Source organism: Drosophila rhopaloa, unplaced genomic scaffold (genome assembly GCF_018152115.1).
Source record: "Drosophila rhopaloa isolate 14029-0021.01 unplaced genomic scaffold, ASM1815211v1 contig_156, whole genome shotgun sequence".
Taxonomy (NCBI): Eukaryota; Metazoa; Arthropoda; class Insecta; order Diptera; family Drosophilidae; genus Drosophila; species Drosophila rhopaloa.
In genome coordinates, this window is record NW_025335035.1 from 196159 (window position 1) to 219087 (window position 22929).

General features: G+C 39.3%; 2 protein-coding genes across 5 annotated transcripts in view; one reads left to right on the forward strand and one right to left on the reverse strand.

The window, feature by feature from the left end:
* Positions 1–22929, forward strand: part of LOC108044588 (dnaJ homolog subfamily C member 16) — a 605143-nt gene that overhangs the window by 19548 nt on the left and 562666 nt on the right. The gene's annotated exons all lie outside the window — the stretch shown is intronic.
* Positions 8755–9495, reverse strand: LOC108044420 (high mobility group protein D-like). The gene has a single exon (XM_044457451.1). The coding sequence runs from the start codon at positions 9447–9449 to the stop codon at positions 9138–9140; it is 312 nt and encodes a 103-aa protein (XP_044313386.1). The 5' UTR covers positions 9450–9495; the 3' UTR covers positions 8755–9137.

The window sequence follows — 22929 nt, forward strand, 5'->3', positions numbered from 1 at the left end:
TACATTCGAATAATTAGTAAATAAAGTAAATATAAAGGCAATACAAAATAAGTATTTTTAATAATGTTATAATTTTAAAATAAAGAGTATATTTCGACAGCGCGCTGCAGCGAATTTCTTCGCTTGTGAATCCATGTGCACACATACATTCGTCGGCTGTCGCAGTATGCGTGCAAAGAGCGGCTGGCTTTAGAGCGCTCTCTCGCAGGCTTTTGGGCAGAGAGCGAAAAGCCAGTTGAAAAGCCAGCACATAAAATTCATGTGCAAAAAAATCGTATGGCGTTACGCATCTTGGAGTTTATATTGGTCTTTGGTTATACCCTGTTGCTGCTGCTTAATCTTCGGAGGTCACTCATTCTCCTGCTGCTGTAAGCAGTGCCGCATTTATTAGAGGTGAAACGATTTGTCTACAGCCATCGTGATCTGGCCGAATCTTCAGGAAATTTCCGCTTTAATCGGCACCACTGCTGTCGAATGTTTTTCGCCCCTTTTTCATCTTTATCGCTCGCTCTTTCACTGTTTCAACCACATAATCAGCTCTTGCTTCGGTTGTCCCCTTTAAGCGGCTTCGCCAAGCGGTCTGCTGGGTTATATTACAGTAAATTTTGGCGCGCTCTTATCATGTTTCGCTGCTCTCCCGATGCAACAACAGCAACATTGTATAAACTTTTAGTTTTCTCCCTTGGACCTTCTACAGCATCTTTTTCGGGTGGTTTTGGCTGATTGCCTCTTAAAATGACTTAAAATTGACGACCAGAAAACCATAGAAGGTAGATATCTCAATTTTTGGCGGTGTTGAAAATTTGTCCACTTTTACTACCACAGAGTCTAATTGTATAATTGTTTCCACTGCTGATTGACATCGTTGCAATAACATTTTGGACATCAAATTCTAATTCGTTAATCGAGTTCTCAAATACAGAGATGAATTCCAAATTGCTTTTTAAGGAGGTCAACTGATTTTATTATTTTAATATCTCTAACTCATCTGTTACATGGATACGTTTTGGATTTGCTGTCGACGACGGATGATGTTGGTGATGGCGGACGATGACTTCCTTCTGCGACGAGATGGTTCAGAGTGGCAAAGGTGTGTTAGGGGAGGGGTTCCTCCTTAATTATAAGTTAAACAAGAGAGAACGCTATAGTCGAGTGCCTCGACTATTAGATACCCGTTACTCAGCTAAACAACTTAATATTATAATGGCCGGGCAATTGCAACTGTGTACGATGTAAATACATACATACATATGTATATGCTTACATACATACACACATACGCCATTGTTTGACTCAGACCTCAAATTTGGCTAACTAGATTTGATTTGCATAGTTCTTGGGATATAGTTCGGTATTGACAAATGAAAACCATCGCAATTTCCTTTAATAGAAATCCTTATCGAGAATTAACGTTGACTCTGTTGAGCACCTTGGCCAGCTGTTCTTAAGTCATCCGTTAGATGGCGCCATGAAAGGCGGAAATGTAGGCGCTAGCCAGGCTTAAGCGTTTAATGGGTTTTTGGGCGTTAGAGTGGGCGTGGCAAACTTTTATTAGGCCAATCGATATTTATTGACGAAACAAATACATATCAATTAAAATTTTCATAATATCATCAAAACTGTAGCCACAGCTTGTGGCTTATGGGCGTCAGAGGGGGCGTGGCACCATTTTGAAACAAACTTGCGCTGCGTAGGAACTCCTAAAATCTACATGCAAAATGCCAATCTTCTAGCTTTTATAGTTTCCGAGATCTCAGCGTTCATACGGACAGACAGACGGACAGACGGACATGGCTAGTTCGACTCGGATAGTGATCCTGAACAAGAATATATATAGTTTATAGGGTCGGAAACGCTTCCTTCTACCTGTTACATACTTTTGCACGAATACAATATACCCTTTTACTCTACGAAACAAAAATTAACTTAAAAAAAAAATTCTTTAACATATTTTTTAAAATTGCCTAGTAACAGAGAAATCATTAAAGTTTAGTAGACTGAAACGGGAACGGGAATTAAAGCTCCTCAAATTTAATTACTTAGTATTATTATTACTTTTCTTTTTTGCTTTTTTGGGATCTTTAGAAATAATTTGTCAATACACGAAAACAAGGTCCATCCTTGTGTGGCGTGTTCAACAAAAATTTAAAGAAAAATAATATACATTTATTTATATAATTCTTATTTTCGACATATTTTACAAAATTTGTGTGGCCTGGCGTTGTCCTGATGGAAGAAAATTCGGGCTTTGTTGATCAAAGATGGCCTCTTCTGCATGAGTGCTGCCTTCAAGCGGTCCAGTTGTTGGCAGTAAAAGTCCGAATTGAGCGTTTGGCCATAGGGGAGCAGCTCATAGTGGATGATTCCCTGCCAATCCCACCAAACACACAGAAGTTCTTTCCTGGCGGTCAATCCAGGCTTGGCCACCGTCTGGTCCGCTTCACCGATTTGCGACCACGACCGTTTGTGTCTAACGTTCTCGTAACTCACTTTTCATCGCCAGTCACCATAAGCTTAAAAAACAGGTCCATTTTGTTGCAATTCAGAAGCGTGCGTCGATACGGTCAACGATGTCAATTCATGTGGCACCCATACATCGAGCACCTTAGTGCCTCCAAGCTTCTTAAAATGGTTTATAACGGTTTGATGACTCATGCCCAGCTCTTGACCAATGCTACGGCTGCTACTATGCCGGTATCTTTCGACCAATTCGGCGATTTTATCGCAATTTTCGACGACAGGCCTTCCTGAGCGCGGCGCATCTTCGATCACCTCCAAGCCAGAACGAAAACGTTGAAACCAACGTTGTGCGGTGGAAATGGAAACTTTATCGGGTCCATAAAGTGCACAAATTTTATTGACGTCTTGAGATGCATTATTGCTTTTATCGTAGTAGTACTGTAAAATATGCCGTATTTTCTCTTTATTTTGCTCCATTTTTGCGACGGTATAACTCACGAACGACTAAAAAGAAACAGCAATCAATCAAACACGTGTTAGCGCATGAAAAGAGCTTTCCAAAAAGGTATAGCATGACCCGATGCGAAAACTAGAACTACGCGCTTGCAGCGACAACTAGCAAAAATACAGCAAGACTTTTTTGAAAACCTAATATGTTGAAATTTTACTTTAATTTATGGGTAGCTAGTGACAGGCATTATTATGACATTATTACTTCGGGTGCTCGCAAACGCCATATTTTTATAGATATTGCCCCCAAAAAAAGTTTCCTTTAATAAGTTAATCCTTTCGTTATATGCATGGCATGTGCACCATTTGCAGCAATTGGGGCCGTATGTCAGCGATAATCCGCCGAATATTATATTCCAAAGCGTCAATCCAAGGTGTCAATCATCAAGAAAAATTCTTCAGCGGTATTAAATCGCACGTTCTTAGAGGCTACGCCTTAGGCCCACGACACCAGATATTGCCATCACCTTGCTTGTTGGTACCAAAGGTCGTCCACATTAACATTTTTTAATTAAGGCACTTCGATGTAAATAATTAGTGAGCTTCATCGCCGAACAACATTTTCTTGTAAAAATCGGGGACGTTAGCCGAAGTATTCGGTCATCAGCAGCTTTAAACCACGAAGCACCAAAAATATAAAAAAAAGTCAACTAAAACGTAAATAGTCAAAAGATCCTCCTACAATATTTCCTACAACCATAAATTCGCATTATTCGAAAGATTTATCAAGGACCACTTCCTAGAATACAAACATTACTTTCTTGAGTTCACTTCAGTGGATCCCGCCCAAGCACTGCGCAAATCATAGCCATCTCAATAGTACATATATTAAATTGTCAAAATGTTATACCTATTAAAACTGCAGAAACCAAGAAAAGCCAGGACTTTGCCATGAGCTATGCTGCCACGACTAGAAGATCAAAGGACAGCACCAGCGATAGCTAAGGTTTAAAACCATGGAAAAGGTCCGAGTTCTTACAGTTATGTCTACATTAATAGATCATAGTCGCATAGGTGATTGACATAACTTTGTCAAGGATGTAATAGTGTAGAGTTTGAGGGTAGAATAATTGTATACATTTTTAAGATGTGTATACATCAGTTGTCTTTATTCAATTGATTCGGCTTATATCTAACAAAGTACCGCCGGCCGCATTTATGTATTTCTTATATATGAATATGCTGCTCGCTGTTGACAGCGGCTAGCTCGAGAGAGGTAGTATTTACTGGTAGTATATGTGCAGTCAAGGCATGGGAATCTGCTGACTTATGCACTTATGGTCTTCGAGGCAGAGCTGGGCTGATCGTGTTACGGTCAACTCGAACCATGCCTTGTGTTTATGTAAACACATGCAACAAAGTGTTACAGTGCGTATCCCTTAAATACTCTTGGTACAGTGGATATTGGTTATATGTGTACATACTACATCTCCCTCCTTTTAAAAAATAACGTATTGAAATGAAGTTATTTTAAAGTTTAAAAATTTTGAATATTTAGAAAAATTTAGAAATGTTTTAATTATTTATTATTATGTATACATTTTTTTTTATTTTTTTTTGTTCTTATATATTATATGTGTATGATATCCCTAAAGATTATAAAATGAAAGACCGATTTTAAAGGGGATACGGCCACAGCCCAAACCGTAAGAGCAAGAGCAGCCAAATTTTTTCACAGTATTCCATTGGGGGCGTGGGCGCCCACTAAGATCCGATATGTCCCCCCAGTGGCCCCAAACAGCTCCAACATCCATTATTCTGAGCAAAAAAAGTTGATGTATTTAAGCTTAACTTCTAAAGTGGTTGGAATTTCGATATTTGGTTTTGTCCGAATTTTAGGTTTTGAAAAGGCCTAATTAGAAATCTAAAAGAATTTCCACCATGGAAGAAAATAGAAAATTACTACAAATTCTGTAAGCAAAGCCAAAATGTTTCCAAGTTAAATATTAATCTTAAGATTCGAACTTTTGACCAAATACGTATGTACATATGTATATTTGGATATGTTTTGATTTGCTTATATGTACAATACATGTACACACATACAATGTGTGTGTAAGCTTCTATTCGAAAGTAGATAATGTGCTTAAATACAAATAAAATGATTTATTATACCCGTTTATCGATCAAATGTGGAATCTGAAAATAATACCGTTTACTGTGTGTACAAAGGTTTTCGTTTCATTCAAAACAAGAAATTTGAAAACAACAAATTTTAATTTACAAACAAGTATACATATTTGTGCGCAAATTAAAATTGCATTGATAACATTGTAACTGATAAAAAGTATACAAGCTCACGACTTTTACTTGGATCACTTTCATTTATTATATAGCTCTACCAGTATCCTTCTGATTCTCTCTCTTGAAGGATCTTCTACAAAGGTAGTTTACACAAAGGTTTTCAAAAAACGCGCAAATAAGAAATAAGAAAGTCCTGACAACCCAATTTCCTAACTCCAAACTAATATTAAGCGAGCGAGCAAAAAGTCGTATACAATACAATTTTACAAAGCGTTGGGGCTGAGATGGGTGAAATATTTTTTTTTGGATGCACCTGGAGGGACAGGTAAAACCTGCTTGACAAACTTATTGTTGCCAAAAGTTCGAAGTTAAAAAAAAATAGCCCTAGCTGTAGCATCTTCCGGTATAGCTGCTACCCTGCTCAATGGAGGTCGAACTGCTCATTCTATATTTAAACTTCCTTTGGATTTAGTTAATTTAGAAACACCTTATTGCTCTATTTCAAAGTAATGTAATATGGCTGCGGTGTTTAAAGATTGTAAGTTAATTGTTTGGGATGAGTGCACAATGTCACATAAAGGTGGGCTTGAAGCCATAAATAGAACCCTGCAAGATATTAATGAGAATACTATGTTGATGGGTGGTATTACAGTCCTGCTAGCTGGAGACTTTCGCCAAACCCTTCCTGTTGTGCCAAGACGTACAAGAGCTGACGAAATAAAGGCCTGTTTAAAATCTTCATTTTTATGGCCACAGATAAAAAAACTAGCGCTCACGAAAAATATTCGAGTGCACTTAAAAGGAGACAGTTCTGCAGGAATTTCTGCCGAAACTCTTTTAAAAATTGGGAATGGCGTCCATCCAACAGTTGATGGAAAAATAGTCATAACATCACGCTTAGGAAATGTAGTCAAAAACGTTCAAGACCTTACATCCAAAATATTTCCTGACATTTCCAACATATCATGTAAAAGCTTAGATTGGCTATCTGAGCGCGCCATTTTGACAACGAAAAATGAAAGAGCAACCACTATTAATAATTTATTGCTAAACTCATTTGATGGCTTAGAAGTCTCCTATAAATCGGAAAACTCTGTTCCTGATGCTGATAATGCTGTTCATTACCCTGTTGAATTTTTAAATTCTTTGAATCCTCCAGGAATTCTTCGGCATAATCTGTCTCTTAGGATTGGAGCACCCGTAATGTTATTGCGAAATTTAAGTCCCCCAAAGTTATGCAATGGGACAGGATTGCAGATAAAAGGTCTTCATAAGAATGTAATCGAAGCAACAGTATTTACGGGGTGCGCGAAGGGGGAAACAGTGTTTATACCCAGGATCCCATTAGTACCATCCAGGCTGCCGTTTCAGTTTAAAAGGCTACAATTCCCTCTAAAAGTTTGCTTTGCAATAACTATAAATAAATCGCAGGGGCAGACTTTGAAGCTGGCTGGACTTGTCTTCCATGGACAATCTTATGTCGCATGCTTTAGAGTTAGCTCTGCCAGTAGCCTTAATATTCTCGCTCCTGAAGGATCTTCTAAAAATGTTGTTTACACAGAGGTTTTAAAGTAATCATATTAATTAACATTATTAAACCTAGAAAGTTTCAGTGGAATAGGTCTAATTGGAGATACCACATTAAAACAAGAGAGAACGCTATAGTCTGGTGCCCCGACTATCAGATACCCGTTTCTCAGGTAAAGGGGGTGCGAGGGAGATGGAGATAGAAACTTTGATCACGCATAACTTTTTAACGAATGGTCCGATTTGAACAATTTCTTCTACATTTCGATAGGTATTGATAAACACAATAAAACTGCATTTTTACTTTTCCGAAATATTTAAATTTTTAAAATCGTATATAAGCGATTGTGGGCGTTAAAGGGGGCGTGGCACCTTTTTGAAACAAACTTGCGCTGCGTAGGAACTCCTAGAATCTGCATGCAAAATACCAATCTTCTAGCTTTTATAGTTTCCGAGATCTCAGCGTTCATACGGACGGACAGACAGACGGACAGACGGACAGACAGACGGACAGACGGACATGGCTAGTGACCCTGATCAAGAATATATATACTTTATAGGGTCGGAAACGCTTCCTTCTAGCTGTTACATACTTTTGCACGAATACAATATACCCTTTTACTCTACGAGTAACGGGTATAAAAACGAGCCAATTTCTCTACCTCAGGGGTGGTGTGGAAATGGGAAAGTCTTGACAACCATACTCAAAACTAATTTTAAGCGAACGAAGTCGCGCCGGGTACAGCTAGTATATATATATATTCGGTAAAAATTAGAAAAAATGTATGCGATTGTTAATAATCTGTATTTACTTTCTTTAGCGTAATTTTCTATATTATAGATTACTTCTATATTATTTATGCTATTAAAATGTTTTGGCAAATTATTAGTTTTCCCAAAGACTAATTCATATGGACAATAATTGTGTGCAATAGAAGGGGTCGTGTTGAAAAAGTATACAAAATATTGAAGCCAAACGTCCCAGTTTTATCAACTGATATATATGAACGTATAAACTCGTTGAAAGTTCTATGACTTCTCTCTACTGTTCCAACTGTCTGGTGATGGTGGGCTGTTGAAGTTAAATTTTTGATTTTCAGGTATTTACATAGGTCTTGTATAATTGAATTTTTGTATTCTGTTCCATGTCCGAAATGAACGTCTTCATTGGACCGTACTTTAGAATAAAATCTTCAAATCTTCATTGCAACAGTGTTTGCACTTTTATTGACAATTGGAATGGCAACTAAATATTTTGTTAAATCGCATATAAGCGTAACTGCTTATTCGTTACCATTATCTGATTTTGGTAGTGGGCCAATTGTGTCTACTATCACTCTGTCGAAAGCATTTATTGGAATATCTGTGATTGTCATAGGAGTCTTTGTATGTGTTGTCACTTTTGATTTCTGGCATGTTTGACATTTTCGTATGTACTCTGTAATATATCGAGTCATACCTTTCCAGAAGTAATGTCTTTTTACCTTGGCCAAGGTTTTGGTAATGCCTGTGTGACCTCCTTGTACTGGATCGTTGTGGAATGTAGACAGGTTCATTGGGTTAAGTAGCGCTACTCTCAATGATTTTAATATTTTGTTGGCCATTTTTTTGAAAATATCAATTAAAACTTGTTCAAAGATATTTTCCAACGGTGCCATTTTTAGTTTGGCTGATTTTATGTATACCGGCTTGCATTTCAAGCCTTTGGAAGAAGAGACCTAAGTCAAGAATTCCATTGGTAAATAAATCGCTAACATTATATCTTGCAGTAATTTTTTTTTTGAAAAAACAGGTCATATTTTTTACTTGCAAGGTCACTACTTTGTGTACCTTGTCATTATTAATGACTTTAAATACGTTGGGCTTTGAAGCTTTTTCTATAGATTGCCTAGGCAATTCTATTTGTTTTTCTCCTGCGCAGGATTTCTGTCTACTTTAATATCTTGTAGTGACTTTATTTATATTTCTGGTAATGTTTTTTAATTCTTCGATGGTTATTCTTGATAACGCATCTGCTACGTAATTATCTTTACCCTTTAGATACTCTACTGTGAAGTTATATTCTTCTAATTCAAGTCTCATGTGTGTCAGTTTTGAATTAGGATTTGCCATTGAAAACAAGTACGTGAGTGGTCTGTGATCTGTTTTGACAGTAAAGTGTCTGCCATAAATATATGGTCTGAAGTATTGTTATTGCCCAATGAATTGCTGCCAGTTCTTGTTCTGTTGTCACATTTTTAAAAGTAACAAATGCATTTAAACTGAGATTGATAGTGTGAACTTTCGCGTTATCTATTGCTGAGTATCTAAAGGTTCTTGGGAGTTTCCCGAATCATTGTGGGATCTGGCTGGTTGTGTGTGACTTGGTGATGGATAATAGAGGGTGGGTGAGGCGTCTACTCGCTCTCATCATCATCGTCCTCGTCGGACTCATCCATCTTGCTCTTCTTCGATGGTTTTTTCGTAGGTTTCGCGCGCTTTTTGGCTCCTCCGTTGGCAGCACCACCACCGCCGCCGTTGGCTTCGAACTCCTTGACAGCCCGATCGTAATCGTCCTTGGCCTTGGCAGCCTTGGCAGCCTTGGCCTCCCACTCCGACTTGTCCTTCATTGCCCTCCAAAATTCGCCACCGCGCTTGGCCACCTCGGTGACTTTAATGCCGGGATTCTTACGTTTGATCGACTCGCGGGCACTGTTGAGCCACAGCATGTAGGTGGTTTATCGGCCATTTTAGTATGTATTTGTTGATACTATTTAACAAGTGTTACAACTAGGTATTTGTGCTTCGAGCTTTTTTTTTTTTTTTTTCGCGCGGAGTCCCACCGCCCACTTACCCGCCCAACCGACCGAGGGGCGCAGCCGTGTATCGCACGATTCGCGATAAGATAGACGCGAGATAGGAAAATAATGGTAAAGGTCCGGGGAAAAAAGTAATAGTTAGATCAATCTTGTGCCAATGAAGCAAGTATTAATCGTTTTAGGAGAGGCAGAGAGTTAAGATTTGATATTACAAGAAAAAATCTATTATAGTCAGAACACAATTCTGAAAGGCTCATGCAAGGCATAGTTAGATCTACAATGATTTAAAATTAGGGGAATATAATTTCTAGTTAATCTACTTGGCACAGAAAAGTCGGGGCAGTCAATATCACCATGTATAAGGTTATAAATAAAGATAGTACCAAGCATCGTTCTACGGTTGGCTAGGGATGGTATATTAATCAAAAGAAGTCTACGAGAATAAGAAGGTAACATAAGATTTGCATCCCAGTTTAGGCGCCGTAAAGCAAAAAGAAGGAATTTTTTTTGTACAGATTCAATACGACCAATATGTATTCCGTGTGGACTCCAGACGGGAGACCCATACTCCAGAATCGGACGGACTAGCGAAATAAATAAAGTTTTAGTCAAGTAAGGATCATCGAATTCTTTTGACCACCTCTTATTAACCATGGACGAAATGTGATTAGAAAAGTTTAGTTTAGGGTCCAAGAGAACGCCAAGATCGTTTACAAGAGTTATTCTATCCAAAGAACTGCCGTTTAACGTGTAAGTCGCGTATATCGGATTGGCCCGATAAAAAGTCATCATCTTGCACTTGGAACCGTTTAAATTTAGTAAATTATCCCGGCACCAGTTTTGAAAATTATCGGATTGCAAGTCTAAATGGCAGGAAATGTCCTAAAACTGCAGGCACAACTTAATATCATCTGCGTACATAAGTACGCGAGAATGACTTCTAATTGAGGGAAGATCGTTAATAAATAATGTAAAAAGTAACGGACCCAGATGGCTCCCTTGTGGGACACCGGAGGTAACACGGAGAATTTCAGAAATTGAATTTTTAAAAAGGACCCTTTTGTGACCTGCCATTCAGATAACTTGAAATCCATTTAAGCAGATCAACTGGAAAACCTAAAAGGTCAAATTTTTGAATAAGAAGTAAGTGATTTACAGAGTCAAATGCATTACTAAAGTCAGTGTAAATGACGTCTGTTTGAAAACTACTATTGAAGCCTTTTATCACAAATGTAGTGAGCTCTAGAAAATTTGTGATTGTGGATAAATAAATAATTAATAATTAATAAATCCGTGTTGACAAGGAGAAATGATTGATCTGCAAAGGTGCTGCAAATGAGGAGTAATAATTTTTTCAAAAAGCTTAGGAATAGCAGACAACTTAGAAATACCTCTGTAGTTACTGGCTTCTAACTTGTTACCTTTTTTGAAAAGAGGAATAACAAATGATTCCTTCCAAATATTTGGGAATTGGGAGGTTTCTAGAGATAAGGTAAACAAATTGTGAAGAGGTTTGCACAGGTCCTTAGCGCAATACCTAATAAACAGGCTTAATACGAAGAAGATCCAAAAGAAGAGAGCTTTCTGTTAAAGTGGGACAGAATATGAGGTTTGACTTGGACATGGTGTAAGAATAAGGCTGTGATGAATAATCTAAAGTAGAGTAAGTCGTTTGAAAAAAATTGGGCAAATAAATCGGCTATTGCCTGATCTGTGGCTGCCGTCATGTTTTCGAACGACAGCGAGGAAGGAAAAGAATTAGATTTACGCTTGGTGTTAACAAAATTATAAAACTGTTTCGGGTCCTGAGAGAACTGGACCTTACATTGGTTTAAGTAACTATTATAACACTGAGCATTAAGCACGGTAAATCTCGACCGAGCACTTAAATATCTGGTAAAAACAGATTGAGAACCGGTATTTTTATATTTCCTAAAAAGTCTGGACTTTACATTTTTTAAGTGTGTCAACTCTTTGCTAAACCAAGGTGATTTATTGGAAGTTGACGGATAGTACCACGGAAAACAGGAATTAAAAAATGAGTTTATTGCAGTGTAAAAAACATTAACTGCATCGGACAAGTAAAGATCAGACCAATTAAAGCCAGAAATAAAATTATTTAGCCTCAGAAAGTCTGCCTTGCGAAATCAATGTATTCGTTTGGATTTTTCTGATTTTTCTTCTATAACTCTACCCGTATTAAATGAAAGTTTGATTGTTGGATTATATGGATCTTCAGGTTGCGTGAGTGGTGCTACTCTGGACAGAAACACACCTTCAGGATTTGATACAAAACACAAATCAAGTAGGCGACCTAATGAATTTCGAACATGGTTTACTTGAGATAGGGATATGTCAAGCAGGCCATCAATAAAATCATGCTGTGCTATAGGTAGTAAGACATTCGATCCATCCTCAGTGGACCAAGTAACTCCAGGTATATATAATCACCTAGAACTATCAACTGATCCCTATCGGAAAGCTTATTTGCAACGGACTTAATAACGGATAGGTGATTTAAATAATCAGGAACTTCAGACAACGGCGGAATATATGAGCAAGTTATGTATATAAAGTTACCAGGAAGCGATAAATTTACACAAATAAATTCAAAGGTATTGAATTCATCAAAAAATAACTCCTCAGACGGGAGGTTTGAATCAACTTCAATTAAGACTCCTCCTCCCCGTCTTCGGAGCTAAAGATCTCCGGCTTTAACCAGGTTTCTGTGAACACAATAATATGAGATGCAAAGGAAAGGCAATCGGAATACAATTTAGTGAGTTTGCTACGCAAACCTCTTGCATTCTGATAGGAAAGAAGGAGGTTAGAAGTTAGTTTTTTGAAATTGGTACACTGGCTTGGCCTCGACTAGGAATCTTTACTCCCACGGTCCCCTTCTTCTTTATCTTAGCCTCGAACTCTTTTACAACCATATTATCCGGCCAAAAGTCGCCCGAGCATATGGCTTCAAAAAGCTCGTTAGGGACAGTTATCTTGAAAGATGAAATGTCTCTAGCATAAGAAAACTTAAACTTTTCCACCTTTACACTATTACAATCGGCTTAGTTTTGTCTTGTATATAAGACAATACATCAGAAGATGTTTGATCAGGGGAAAGCCGAGAAACGAAAATTTTTTTCTTGAGTGGAACCACTGAAAGGGAATTTGGTGGAGCATACATTGTTTCTGCTAAACCAACTTGAGCCGGTTGTCCGGACTCAGTAGTCCCTTGTGGTGGTGATGCTACATTCTGAGAGATAGGTGTATCCACTAATTGTGAAACCACTACGGACAAATCGGAATTCTTAGAAGTCCCTGGTTGCATGCATTCTGTAACGGATTGTTCGGATACTGAATCTTTTTCAGCTGCTGATCTTAGAAACATTTGAGGGTTTGCTGAAATCAGCTGCTGATCCGCCGGAATGCTCTGTTGTTCTCTTGATTTCGGTTGCGGGGTGTTCCCCTTTTGCTCCTTACCACCAGCGGCCTTTAGGGGACTCTTCTAATAGCTTACGACTATTAAACTGCGAGTCCAGCGCAGAGAGGAGATCATCAGCTTGGCGAAAACTATCTCTAGCAACTCCGAAACAGCTAATCAGTCCCATCAGGCCGCCTTTAGTTTGGCGCATGAACGATTTCATCTCGTTCGCAACCTCGACACAAGCGTCACAACAAAACTGCAAATTGGGCCCCTTTGAAAGGTCATCACTTGTCCGGCCAGTAAAACCGGCGCACTTGGTGTGCACCATATTTTCACACAGCCAGCAAGTCATATTAGACTGGTCAGCCCTGATTACGAGGCTGCATTTTTTGCAGAAGCAGACAACATTTTTATTATTCATTTTATTTATTGGGACCACTGTACCAAGAAAGCGAATTGAAATTTAAAAGCGAGCAGTTATAAGTACCGCAAGAGCGCAGAAACTGCACGCTTAGAACTTTCAAAGCAAAAAGAGCAAGAGAGCGGGAGCGTAAATAAGTTAAAGTGCATAAACAAAAGAGAAACGGCGGGGATATAAGAAAAGAAAACTCAGATAAGAATTACGAAAACTAAAACAATTTATTAGTATTAATACAAAGTGCACTCGCGAAGCGAACGGAGTTTAAATTTATGTTTGAATAACCGGAAGAAAATTAAAATTGTTTTGATAAAACCCACCGATGGGAATAAACGAAAAAAAATACAAAATTCGAAGCGCAGAAAAAAAAAACACGACCGTTCACTTTGAAATTTCGAAAGAAATTTGTTTGGCTATCATCTGAGCCGAACCAACCTATTTTTAGGCAGTTCAAATTCTATATCTTTATATAAGAAAAATATTTTATGGACATTTTTTGAAAAAAAAAAAAGAAAACTGAATATTAAATTCGAATCTGGAAATATAATCGCATAAATTTTTTTTTTTTTTTTTAATGAAAGGAACATTTTTTTTAAAGGGTTGTTATTGTTTTACATGTAACTGATTTACATGTTTTTAGTATAAAGCCTATCAGTGGTTAGTATTTTTCAAGCAGCGCTTTCGCGCATCGGCTTGAGTTAGAGGTTGTTTAAAAATAAAGGCAACTTAGGCAACTTGTTGCGTTACTTTGATCGTTTGCAAAGTTCGTTTTCTACTATTTTCATGCTTTCCTCGTGGGCTTCCTTCTCCTGCGGGGTCCATCGTTGGGACACAACTGGAGGGCTTCCTGTAGGCTCGGCGCGTCCCTTTGCTCAACAGGAGCAGATACCTCCCACGACGGTGAAGATATTTCCCGCGTTGGTGCAGTCGGCGGTTTGCCTACCACACTATGTTTCCCTCGATGGTGTAGAAGGATTTGCCATGCCTTCCACACTTACAGTGAGTCACAAAAGTATTCGTTGCAATGAGGATTAATGTAGTTATTTTCTGCTGCTGCTGTCCGAGGCCTATGGGCTCAGCCGGTACCGGTGCCGGTCATCGCCCAGGTTTGTTTCACGGAATTTTAACTCTGCTGAAAAATTTTATTTGTTTATTTTGTATTTTGGCACTTTATACCACTTGTTTCACATATATATATTGTGTTTCACGGAATTTTAACTCTGCTGAAAAATTTTATTTGTTTATTTTGTATTTTGGCACTTTATACCACTTGTTTCACATATATATATCTGCGATCGATTTTCTTTGTAACAGGGTCCTGTCACGGTCGCCAGGTAGAGTTTGAGGGTAGAATATTTTTTTTTTTTTTTTTTTTTTTTTTTTAGTCTTACGGCCCACTTACCCGCCCAGTCGACCGAGGGGCGCAGCCGTGTATCGTACGGCACGATTCGCGATAAGATAGACGCGAGATAGGAAAATAAAGGTAAAGGTCCGGGGAAAAAAGTAATAGTTAAACTTAAGGGTTTGCATTGTGGTTTTCATGAAGGACATAAATTCCATCATATTTTGTTGCAAAGTAATCATCATAGATTCCATGTTACTTTGTGGCTGTCCCATGGCCTGCTGGATGTTATCAATTTTCGGCTCTATGTGAACTGTGCCTTATCTTAAAGCACTGGCGGAAGACATTCCGTTGGTGGTAATTGAAGGGCCAAATGATGATCTGGCTGCTTTTGCGAAGAAAACTTCCGGTGTCGTTTGAGATCTCATGTAAGTGTTTTGTGTGTTCAGGGAGCGTGCCGTTGTCGCTTGTTGCATCCGACTTTTCATCATCTTGTAGACTGGACAGCCTCTGTAGTTTGCGGTGTGGTTTCTTTGGCAGTTTACACACTTTTTAGTGAGAGAGTCTTCCTTGTTGGCAGGGCAGGGTTCGGAGCCGTGGCAGTTTCCAAAAGCTACACATACTGACCTGAGGGTGCAGTAAGCCCTGGTATGACCGTATTCCTGCCAATTTGTGCATTGCACTGGCCTGGTCCGTTTGTGCGGCTCTTCCACTGTGATCCTACGGTGCAGAAGGTACTGCAACTTGTAGATCGGGTGCACTGCGTTTTTTTTCAAAGTTCTGCTGTCTGGCTACAGCCCGACCTTGAAGAGTGGTTGCGGCTTCTTGTTTTTGTTCATAATGTTTAGTTTTTTGGGGGTGTTAGCTTGCGCTTGGAGATATTAATGTAGCGATTCTTGCCTGTCTGCATGGCCGAACCCGCTTGCAGAATTGTCACTTCTTCTACCGTAGCTTTGTTTTTGCCGTTTGCACCGATTTTTGCACTTGGTTGTGTTGTTGCTTTACCTGCAGCACAAGAAGAGGGTGGAGTCGTTATTGCATTGTTGGCGACAGAGACCGTTGTAGTAGTCGTAGTAGTTTGCTGTTGTTGTTGCGCTAGGCGGCAGAAGCTCTGTTGGAGTCTTGCATTGCTCACTCCATGGCGTTTGAGCGGTAAAGAGCAGGGCGGGAGAGCAAAAGCTAGCTCTCTGGTTTTCGGCGGTCAGTTAACTTGCACCTTCAAGCACTTACGGTTCTAGAGTATTACTCGTGACCGTAAAATAAGCATTGTTACGGACCAAAGAAAGACGACGTTTGCCTTGCTCTCTCTGAAATTTTTCACGGGCTTCGTCTTGTTGTTTTTGTCGTTGAGTGCGCTAATTCACGTTCTTACTCATTTGTTTATCGTTAGTGCGTAAAGATTAATTATTTAATTAATTAAAACTTTAGATTACGATATGCGATCGCGAAACGCAAAACCTCGCGTTTATTAATTTTTCGAACGTTTTCGACTGATTGACTAGTTGTTTTTCCGGAGCATTAAGAAAACACGTCTGCACGCAACCGAAGTTGAGTGCTTGATCACATTGTTATTGTTGTTATTGTTATTGTGGCCTCGATTCGAGTTACCACGTCCTCGATTGATTCCGCTGTATTGATCTCTCCCATTATTATTATAATTGGAACTGTTGTAGTTGTTGTAATTATTATTAAGGTTTCTGGCGACATCTTTGAGCTTTGTTTTTAATTATCGAAATAGCTAATTATTCGTGTTCGGCTTTTATTGATTCTATAATTTCCAATGCATCGAGAAAACTTTCTAAGTTTTCTGCTTTACCATCAAATACTGGTATAAGCTTAGATGCAGTGTTGATAAAATCAGTATTTGACTGTGTCATTGTAATAAATTTTTCTTCATCAAAATTGTCCAATTCAGACATTAATATAGCTGAGATAGTGAGATTATTTATTTCTTCCTCTTCCAAAACCTGTTGGTCAATATTAATAACTTCTTTTGATTCAGGTTCTTCGCCAGTTCCAATTATAACTAAAGTATTAGGAATATTAGGTATTGATATATCGAGCTTGAACTTTTCTCTAATAGTTGTTAAGTTGGATCTTAGTCTGATCAAAAACATTGATACTTGAGATCAATGATCTTGATTAAACTTATCTCTGTGTTCATATATTAGTATTCGTGCTTCATTAAAGCATTTAACTAATATTTCTACGTGTTTCCTAACCGTGGCTTTCTGTATCGGTCTATTTTGGGTTAGTGACTTATATGATTTGTCAAATTCTGCTTTAATGTTTGATAATTCCTTTGTTAATTCGTCCCATTCCATTATATTATGGATATGAATTATTTCTTAGATGCCGGGCTATACTTCCAAACGAGCGGAAATGGTTCCGCAACGATTTTACAAAAATGATGATCCGCATCCTCTGCGTCAGCTGGTCGTCGCCGTTTGGCTTCACTGACGCTCCTTCGAAGGCGAAAGTGGCGGTTTGCCCCTCTCGCTGTTGATCTGCTGCTGTTGTCCGGGGCCTATTGGCTCAGGCGGGGTAGGTGCAGGTCTTCGGCTTCAGGCATGCGGAATTGCATGCCGCAGAGTAGAGAGGTCCGGGGCAGTTGGTCGGGCAGACTTCTAGTCGTTTCGGCAGTGGCTTGGGAGTATTTGGTTTTGTTATGAGTTTTTGATTTACAACTTTTATTTGATTTGCTGAGTGAGCTGTGATTTGTGGTACTCTATTGTGTAGGGTTTCTCTTAAAAGCTCAAGCTCATTATAAAGTTTTTGAGTCGTCGTCCATGCGGGCGGTGTTGACTGTGCAGATAGCAGCCACTTTATGTGCTCTATTCTTTTATTAATTTTATTTTTCTGTCCTCCACGTACCATTTCTCACACTCTACTCACTCAGACTTTTGATTTATTATATCCTCCTGTCGCCTAGTATTGTTGCCACAATCTTCAGATGTAGAATTGACCAGTTGTTGTGAGGCCAGTTGCCTTTTCGATTCGCTGTTCCTAGTGACACTTGTCACGGTTGCCATGTAAAATTGTCCTTTCAAAGTTGAATTAAATAGACCATTCGGTTTGATCGTCTTTTATTCAATGTTCTTTAGTTCTCTTGAACTAAGGCTTGCAAGCTGTCGGCGCAGCCGCAGAGCAGCCGTTTTATATATTTATATATAAGAAAAGTAACAATATGTAAAATGTGCAGAGAGAGAGAGTTATGCATGCACATATGTATATAAGCGGTCAGCGTGGGAATCAGAAATATAGCAGCTAGTTCTGGCAAAGCGTCGTTTTCGGCGCGAATGTCAATTACTTCGATCGCCATCTGCAAAGCAACAAGTAAAAGAAGCTTCACGCCGGCTCACCAAGGCACTACGACAAGAAGAAGAAAGATCCCAACAGCGCTGTACAGAGCAACTATCTGCATCCAGCTCAAAATTCCCACTATGGAAAGCCCACTCAACACTGAGCCGTCCAACAGTAACGGTTACGCCAATAAGGACCCCTGCAGGCCCGAATCGACAAAGACAGAGCCGACACATTCGATGACCACCTTCAAAATGTGTTCCAGCCAAATCCAGCAAAAACGAGGACAGAAGCTACCCTTGCAGACTTTGCCGAAATTGCTAAAAATGAAAAAGTAGCGAAAGGAATAAGGTATATTGTTCCTATGGGAGCTATAGGATATAGACGTCCGATCGTCACGCGCTTCTACCCTAATCAAGGTACGCATAAAAATACGATTTGAAAAGATTCATGTCAATAGCTTATATACTGCGCGAAATATCTTAAAAATTATTAAATCTTAACCGATTTTACCCTATTGTTCCTATGGGAGCTATAGGATATAGACGTCCGATCGGGACGAGTGTGAAATTTTCAGATCGCTAGCTTTTTAAACTGAGCTCGCAAACGGTATTGAAACAGACGGACAGACGGACATGGCTATATCGACTCCCATATTGATCCTGATCAGGAATATATATACTTTATAGGGTGGGAAACGTCTCCTTCACTGCGTTACAAACTTCTGACCAAAATTATATTACCCTCTGCAAGGGTATAAAAACGTGCGTAATATAAGATCGCAAACAAAAGACGACTTTCCTTTTGCCGAACCAATTGTATTTCGACCATGCGAAGTCATAAAAATTATAAAAGAATAAAAAGTATAAAACCGAGAAAATTTCCGTGCTGCGATCTAATACCTCCAAAAATGCTTATTGAACTCCAACTATGCACTGTTGGTACCTTATGCCAGCTGTTCAACGCGATGACAAGTCTGGGCAGCTTCCCAAAGAGGTGGAAAAAGCCAATCATCATAATGATACCTAAACCTGGAAAACACCACACGCTCACCTCCTCATACAGACCAATTAGTTTACTTTCGTGTCTATCAAAACTCTTTGAAAAAAGCCTTCTAACCCGTTTTATACTTCAGAAGAAGTAGTATCTCAGCAAATCAATTCGGCTTTCGCAAAAAACATGGAACTATTGAACAGGTGAACCGCATAACATCAGAAATTCGAAGTGCATTTGAAAATAGGGAATACGGCTCTGCGATATTTTTGGACGTCTATCAAGCATTTGATAGAGTATGGCTTGACGGCCTTATGCATAAAATCAAAATAATGCTCCCCAATATAACGCATAAACTCTTGAAGTCATATTTTTACAACAGGATATTTGTTGTGAGATGCAATACTTCCACGTCAGCTGAACATAACATCGAAGCTGGAGTTCCTCAAGGCAGCGTTCTCGCTGTTGATCTGCTGCTGTTGTCCGGGGCCTATTGGCTCAGGCGGGGCAGGTGCCGGTCTTCGCACTGGTCTTCGGCTTCAGGCATGCGGAATTGCATGCCGCAGAGTAGAGAGGTCCGGGGCAGTTGGTCGGGCAGACTTCTAGTCGTTTCGGCAGTGGCTTGGGAGTATTTGGTTTTGTTATGAGTTTTTGATTTACAACTTTTATTTGATTTGCTGAGTGAGCTGTGATTTGTGGTACTCTACTGTGGAGGGTTTCTCTTAAAAACTCAAGCTCATTAAAAAGTTTTTGAGCCGTCGTCCATGCGGGCGGTGTTGACTGTGCAGATAGCAGCCACTTTATGTGCGCTATCCTTTTATTAATTTTATTTTCTGTCCTCCACGTACCATCACTCACACTCTATTTACTCAGACTTTTGATTTTTTATATCCTCCTGTCGCCAAGTATTGTTGCCACAATCTTCAGATGTAGAATTGACCAGTTGTTGTGAGTCCAGTTGCCTTTCCGATTCGCTGCTCCTCGTGACACTTGTCACGGTCGCCATGTAAAATTGTCCTTTCAAAGTTGAATTAAATAGACCATTCGGTTTGATCGTCTTTTATTCAATGTTCTTTAGTTCTCTTGAACTAAGGCTTGCAAGCTGTCGGCGCAGCCGCAGAGCAGCCGTTTTATATATTTATATATAAGAAAAGTAACAATATGTAAAATGTGCAGAGAGAGAGAGTTATGCATGCACATATGTATATAAGCGGTCAGCGTGGGAATCAGAAATATAGCAGCTAGTTCTGGCAAAGCGTCGTTTTCGGCGCGAATGTCAATTACTTCGATCGCCATCTGCAAAGCAACAAGTAAAAGAAGCTTCACGCCGGCTCACCAAGGCACTACGACAAGAAGAAGAAAGATCCCAACAGCGCTGTACAGAGCAACTATCTGCATCCAGCTCAAAATTCCCACTATGGAAAGCCCACTCAACACTGAGCCGTCCAACAGTAACGGTTACGCCAATAAGGACCCCTGCAGGCCCGAATCGACAAAGACAGAGCCGACACATTCGATGACCACCTTCAAAATGTGTTCCAGCCAAATCCAGCAAAAACGAGGACGGAAGCTAACTTCGGCAAGCCGAGGTTTAATACCCTTGCAGACTTTGCCGAAATTGCTAAAAATGAAAAAGTAGCGAAAAGAATAAGGTATATTGTTCCTATGGGAGCTATAGGATATAGACGTCCGATCGTCACGCGCTTCTACCCTAATCAAGGTATGCATAAAAAAATACGATTTGAAAAGATTCATGTCAATAGCTTATATACTGCGCGAAATATCCTAAAAATTATTAAATCTTAACCGATTTTACCCTATTGTTCCTATGGGAGCTATAGGATATAGACGTCCGATCGGGATGAGTGTGAAATTTTCAGATCGCTAGCTTTTTAAACTGAGCTCGCAAACGGTATTGAAACAGACGGACATGGCTATATCGACTCCCATATTGATCCTGATCAGGAATATATATACTTTATAGGGTGGGAAACGTCTCCTTCACTGCGTTACAAACTTCTGACCAAAATTATAATACCCTCTGCAAGGGTATAAAAACGTGCGTAATATAAGATCGCAAACAAAAGACGACTTTCCTTTTGCCGAACCAATTGTATTTCGACCATGCGAAGTCATAAAAATTATAAAAGAATAAAAAGTATAAAACCGAGAAAATCTCCAGGCTGCGATCTAATACCTCCAAAAATGCTTATTGAACTCCAACTATGCGCTGTTGGTACCTTATGCCAGCTGTTCAACGCGATGACAAGTCTGGGCAGCTTCACAAAGAGGTGGAAAAAGCCAATCATCATAATGATACCTAAACCTGGAAAACACCACACGCTCACCTCCTCATACAGACCAATTAGTTTACTTTCGTGTCTATCAAAACTCTTTGAAAAAAGCCTTCTAACCCGTTTTATACTTCAGAAGAAGTAGTATCTCAGCAAATCAATTCGGCTTTCGCAAAAAACATGGAACTATTGAACAGGTGAACCGCATAACATCAGAAATTCGAAGTGCATTTGAAAATAGGGAATACGGCTCTGCGATATTTTTGGACGTCTATCAAGCATTTGATAGAGTATGGCTTGACGGCCTTATGCATAAAATCAAAATAATGCTCCCCAATATAACGCATAAACTCTTGAAGTCATATTTTTACAACAGGATATTTGTTGTGAGATGCAATACTTCCACGTCAGCTGAACATAACATCGAAGCTGGAGTTCCTCAAGGCAGCGTTCTCGGGCCAACTTTATACCTACACTACACTTCTGATATCCCTACGAGCAGACAACTGACTATGTCTACGTTTGCGGACGACACCATTGCGACCCATCTAGATGCAGTAAAGAAATGGCTCTCAGACTGGCATATAAAAGTAAACGAACAAAAATGTAATCATGTAACCTTTATCTTAAATAGACGAAATTGCCCAAACCTTAAGCTAAACAACACCGTGCTTCCTCAATCAGATAAAGTAACGTATTTTGGCGTACATCTCGACAGACGGCTAACGAACTCACCTAAGGCTGTCTCAGTCTGAACTACAAGGTCCTTCTCTAGAACTCCGTTTTTAAACTAATCTGAACTTATGGCTCCCAGTTGGGGGGGAGCGCCAGAAACAGCAACGTAGAAATCGTGCAAAGAGCCCAAGCAAAGATCCTGAGAACTATCACCGGGGCACCGAGGTACGTTCGGAGTGGAAATATTCAGAGAGACTTGAATATACTCCCCGTCCGAGATGTAATAGCGCAACATATTGAAAATTACTTTACAAAGCTGTCAACCCACCCAAACCACCTCGCTAGAGCATTAACGTTGGTATGTAGCCGTTCTCGCCTTCGTCGTAATGACTGTCCTGTCGTATAACATAAATAAAGTTTAACAAACTGTTAGAATAATGTAGTACTTTAAGATTTTAACACGTTTTGTTAGTCTCGAAAGAGAAGAATCAAAATAAACAACCAAAGTCTAAAAAAAAAGAAAAACAATTAATTGGGTGGCACTCATACCTCTGCAGGCAATATCTGCCGAGCTATTTTCCGACTTCACGTAACTCCATTCTGTATCCATTAGTTTTTTAATATCATCAGTTATACGTCTATCTATGCAGTTCCCATTACGTATCCAAGCTAATGTAATGGAGGAATCACTCCAAGCTAAACCATGCCATGCACACTGGTCCCAATGCCCAAAATTTTTGCAAAAAGTTATGAAGTTATGAAAAAAAAAAACATTTTATCTCCTTAGAATACGTTGCATTTAAAAATCGCAATTTCGTTACTGAAATTTGGTAGCCCTGAAAGTCAGCCGTTCGTTGATCAGAAATGTTGACTTTTTGGCGCGCTAGATAAAAGCACACTTTAAAGTAAGATTGCAAAAGTTCTACTTAACATTTTAAAAC

Bases quoted from the DNA above. Each gene is read 5' to 3' on its own strand.
- LOC108044420 (XM_044457451.1), bottom strand. From the start codon at position 9,449: ATGCTGTGGCTCAACAGTGCCCGCGAGTCGATCAAACGTAAGAATCCC.